Source organism: Cyprinodon variegatus, unplaced genomic scaffold (genome assembly GCF_000732505.1).
Source record: "Cyprinodon variegatus isolate N-32 unplaced genomic scaffold, C_variegatus-1.0 Scaffold105, whole genome shotgun sequence".
Taxonomy (NCBI): Eukaryota; Metazoa; Chordata; class Actinopteri; order Cyprinodontiformes; family Cyprinodontidae; genus Cyprinodon; species Cyprinodon variegatus.
The window spans coordinates 741,775-747,299 of NW_015150558.1; the positions used below are offsets into that span (position 1 = coordinate 741,775).

The 5,525-nt window shown below is 34.2% G+C and overlaps 1 protein-coding gene across 1 annotated transcript in view; it reads right to left on the reverse strand.

The window, feature by feature from the left end:
- Window positions 1-4,360: 4,360 nt before the first annotated feature.
- znf608 (zinc finger protein 608) overlaps window positions 4,361-5,525 on the reverse strand; it is an 86,443-nt gene continuing 85,278 nt past the window's right edge. Inside the window, exon 8 of the mRNA XM_015374548.1 lies at window positions 4,361-5,325. Coding sequence (XP_015230034.1) covers window positions 5,306-5,325 — 20 coding nt within the window. The 3' untranslated portion in view covers window positions 4,361-5,305. The remainder of the gene's footprint in view (window positions 5,326-5,525) is intronic.

Genomic DNA, 5,525 nt, shown 5'->3' on the forward strand with positions numbered 1-5,525 from the left:
ATCGCCATCAGTTTGGGGTTCCTTGGCCTGGAAAACGTTGAAGACCCTGTTATAGTCAATACGCATGCGCAAGACGTCAGATTTGCTTTTATCCTTTTAGTTTTGTATTAAAAATAGACTTTAAATTACCAGGAAAAAAGTTTAACATGTAGCTGTTCATTCAAACTAATGACCGTCACTCTAAGCTGGATAAAATTATTGATTTAACTCATTCTGAGACATTGAGACATCAAGTTTGATTTAACCTGAACTAAATATGACTATAAATGACCCAAAACAAAGTTTTTGATTTCTCTCAATGTGTATATATTTCTTCATGACCTGCAGGTAATTTTTTTGTGCTTGAATCCCAAGTGAAATGCGCTTTTTACGCTGCAGTCAGATCAAGTCCAAGTCCCAGACCATGAGAGAGCGCCATTTTATTCGTCTCTACATCCTGGGTGGATTTCGCCCATAAATAAACACAATTAGCAAAGCAGTTGCATATAGTCAACGTTATAGCTGGCTCGTTAATTAGTTAATACTAGCTAGTTGACGTCTGAGAGGGTTTACGCATTTACTGATAACGTTATGACAATTAATCGCTAATGTTAGCTAGCCTAAAGCACTCGCTCGTAGCTCTGGCTACATCCAGAGCTAAACAAACACTGCTTGGAGGTACAGAGGGGAGTTTTGTTTGAGGTAAATGCTGGATACCCGCCGCCAATGGCAGCGGGAGCCTCCATGTTATAAAGAGCAGCAGGGCTGTTGTGGTGAGCATGTTAGCGACGGATGCTAACTGTTACCACTTGCCGAGGTTAGTTAACGTCAATTTACACCACCTGGATTTACACCATTTAAGGCTAAATTAACAATTAATAAATACATTTAAAGTAATCTGTTGGCCAGGTGTTTTTTTATAGTTTGTAAGATAGGAAATGGAAATGATTTTTGAAGTAAAGTCCAATGAAATGTGAACATTATAACTTTGTTATATTAAAATTAATTAACCGGTTTCAATACAAACATTAATTAATGTTAATTTAGTTAAAAGTAGGTACATTAGGCTGGTTCAATTTCAATATATTACTTTGATTCATCAACTGAAATGTTCAGAAAATTATTTGGATGAGGGCAAAGATTTTAAGATGGGTCAAGTGCAGAATTATTGTTTACATCAACATAAAATAATCAGATCATAATAAGTGATTCAATTCAGATTCTGTGAACTCAAGTATTTTAGATGTGATATCTGGACATCATATAATTTTTTTTATTTGAGCAAGGTAATACTTTTTCCAGTGTAACTCAACGTAGGTGTATCCCTTTAGTCCTGTACAAAAAAAACCAAAAACAATTTAAGGTCAGATCGCCATACGCTTAAAAAAAACACCAAAAAGTAAGTAATTAAATAGTTTTTGTACAATACTAAAGGGATACAAGCCCTTTGAGGTAGTTTAAAGTTTATTATTCATACAAAACTATTGGGATAACTGGGGATTGACTCTGGGTATACTGGTCTGAGTAGGTATGCTCGTCTGACAGAACACCGGCAACCAATAAAAACTTTATCAACCTGCATCTAAGAACTCTTCCTCTTGACCTGTGAAATACAGTCCTGCTGTATGTAGAACCGTAAATGATCTAACAAACAACTTACACATTTATAGGGAACAGATAGTGAAGCACAAAACTCTGCCCTGTAACACTGAACTTTTTGGTATTTATTTTAAAAATGCCCCGTTTACTTAAACCAAGATGGTCTGTCTGAAAACACAGCAGTGTAACACTGGTTCTTATTTCAGCTTTATAGCCTACTGGGTTTAAAACTTAATGTTTGGGCTACATTTTATCCATGTCTGTAATACTACAAGCATCATGCAATGACAGGGAGAAATTATAAGGCCAGAAACTAAAGCTGAGATCAAAATGTTAGAATTTGATGAAAATAGGCCTTTAAATAGTTGAAAAATGGAAATGTTTTTAATTGTTTCTCTCCACTGTTGCCCTATGCTTGCTCACAATGTGGGACTCCTGATTGGCTTGAATTTTGCTCTTAGTTTTCTTAGTAAGACCCCTCCTGCAACATTTAATCTGCGATTATGATCATAATTGTTTTTGTTAAATAAAATGTAAATTATTAAAACTAAAAAATACATATTTGACCGTTTCAAACATAATTTAACTCGATTGAATTGGGCAAGTTTTAGACAGTATAAACATGGCTGCAGTTGATATAAATGTAACTGAACTTGACCTGTTGGGTTGAGTATAAATGACCAGAACACAATATTTCTTGTGATTTGGCACTTTGTAAACAAACAGCTTGATTAAATGTAATCCTCCTTCTAATATCCATAACAAAATAAATCATTTCTGAGAATATTTACCCTAAATTTGATTGAAATTAAGCTTTTTATTTAACAGTTCAGTGATGTTTAAACCAATATGAAAAAAATATCTAAACTAGAATTAGCAACTGCTAAAAAAACATTGCCATTGCTAATCTACAGTTTTTTTTTTTTTTTTTGTGGAATAGCATTAAATGGGCGCAATTATTCTTATTTCATGGTCAGATTTAGCTGCAGCAAAATCTAGATATCAAACAAGAATCCAGGAACATTTAAATTTCCCTTTTGGAATATTAATAAGAGTTTAACTTAATTTGCAATGCAAGCTAATAGCTACTCCAGTTCATTTTGTTAAAGCTGTGTGATAGAAACAAAACACAGCTTCTAAAATAAGTATTATCAATAAAAATGCTAATTTGAGCATTTTCATAATAATTTTGTTATCCTTTAATGTAGGAAAAAATCTTACGCTAACTAGGGAGCTAATATACCTAGCCGTGGATGTGGCGCCTGTGGTAGATTAAAAAAACAACCCACTCAATTTCTCGACAATACTACTAACCGATTTTAATTAAAAGTACCGTAATTTGTTTAACTAGCAGGTTGTTAAATAATACAATATTCATTTAAAAACAAAAACAAAACAAAAAAATCCAATTGATTTTAGCAAGAAAGCCTGATGTTCAGGTTTCAAGGTGTTAGCCACATGCTAGCTTTGGACCACTTAGCATTGAGACAATCTGTCCCAAAAACACAATCCATACTGTAGGCCTAATTCGGGCTGAGTATTTTTCCACTTTATGTCTGCATTTAATAATATAAAAGTTTATAAATAAGGTCCAAAAAATACAGATAAAAATTTTCTAATCAAATAATGTTGGACTGAATGACGAGAAATTGAACAGAAAGGATGTGAAAACATTTAACACGATGTAGTTTAGTACGCTATTATAATTAAGCAAGAACTAATCACTTTCAGTCCTATCTCCTAAGGTTAAGGCAATGTATTAAAGGAAAAGTCCGCTCATATTCAGAATTCAAACTTCTGAAAGTTCTTTAAATATAAAATCATTCCATACTGTTCAATAAATGATCTGTGTTTTTAATTCAGAGTAATTGGAGTAAGTGGGTGGACCCGTTCATCCGTTACAATTTGCATGTTTTCTAAACAAAAACTTCTGACATTTTGAATTGAAAAAGCTTCCTGGATGGAAGAGAAACATCTTCAAACTTTGAAAGAAAGTCCAGTGGATTATTTCTAACTTTCATTTTTTGGAATACTATATTTGGGTAAAAATGGCCGCTCCCAGACTCAGCGATCTTGATGAAAATTAGCTTTCATTTTTTTTTACTGATTATGAATTACCGAATCACTGAATTAGTTAAATCACCACAGACATATTGGTTTTGGGTATAAATAAGGATCCATTGATCGTTTCTTACACTAGAAACAATCTAGAGAGAAGTTAAACATTTCTTAAATTAAGTGAATTAGGTAAATTGTCTTATTCCATTGGCAAAGCCTCTCACCTTCTAAATTCAAGAAAAAAACACTTATTTTGAGGAAAAAAATGACTTCTTGAGATTTCATTATTTTGCAGTACACTGCAAAAACGATCTAGAAATAAGTCAACATTTCTTAAATTAAGTATAATAAGTATATTACTTATAATTTGCCAATGGAATGAGTATATTTACTCTTAAAATAAGATAATTAGATAGTATGTGCTTGAAATAAGACAATGCAATTGTGTTTTCTTCTTTCAAATGTAACTTCACTGCAAAAACGATCTAGAAATAAGTAAAAATGTCCTAAATTAAGTGTAGTCACGCTTAATTTGAGTGGCTAAATGAGATAGTTTGCCAATGGAATGAGTAATTTTACTCTTAAATTAATATAAATAGATAATATGCACTTGAAACAACACAATGCAATTGTAGTTTCTTATTTTAAGTGTAAATTGTTATGTCTCCTTTACCTCCTCAATACGAGAACAAATGCACTTATTTTAAGAAAAAAATGACTTACCTAATTTAGATTTTTTTCCAGTGTGTACTGACCGGACTTTTCCTTTAAAAAACTTGATGTTCCATATCTCATGTTTTATCCATTTTGCAATATTTCCTTTTTCAAAAAAGTGAGAATGAGGTTTAGCTTCAACCCAAAGCTTTAGATGAAATATGTAACTTATGAAAACCGACAATGAGGGAAAATGAGGAGACTAGTGGTTCTGCTGGGCATTGCTGCATGGCTGATGGTGATCAACAGAGAGGGCATGGTAGTGCTCTGCCATTAATCTGTACAGAATATATTTACACCACTAGGGTTTGGTAAATGGCACTGGATGGGTCCAGGTGAAGGTTTTACTCCCACATAAAGACAATACAATCAACATGTTTACACTCAATAACAGGTTAGTTATACAAATGTAGCGTCAGCACTATGAAGGAGGGAGGACCACTTCAATAATCAGAATGAGATTAACAATAATTATATACTTTTTAGCTTCCTAATGCTGTTCTTGTCCCAACGGGCTTTTAAAAAAAGAGGATCCACAGAGTTGGAACAGAGTTATTACTTTTACATTCAGTCATATCGTCATTATATTACACTACAATAAATGTGCATTTCATAAAGTTAAACACAACAGCAGAGGTAAAGCTGAGTGAACGGGGCTCTAGGATGTTTCCTCTTTTACCAAACGCCTGTTTCTGTCCAAACAAAGACATCTGGGTTTATAGAAGGAGTCCAACCCTTGTAGACAAACGGTTTAGTTCCAGCGACCCGACCCTCCCCGCCCCATCTGCTCCTCTGTGACGTGTTATAAAACCGTAGGTGTTCATCAGTAGGAAATGAAAGAGGTTTGTCTGTTTTGCTTGTTCCCTGCCTCTCAGCGAGGCGAAGCTTATTCCACACCAAGGAATTGATGTCTGATAAATCTGCCGTCCATCATGTGAGACCCGGTCACATGATTCTACTTCTTCCCTTCACTGTCTGTGGAAAGAAAGAGACAAAACAAAGATGTTTAGAGACCATTAGAGCAGTGGTGGTTCTAGATAAATGTACCAGGGGCCAGGAGGGGGCCAGCCAGGGGAGGAGCTAGATGTGGGGCCATTTTTCCCTCTAATACAGACGGTGGCAGCAGTAATACTCAAAAGTGAATTGTTCTGACATATGAAAAAATTTAAATTTTT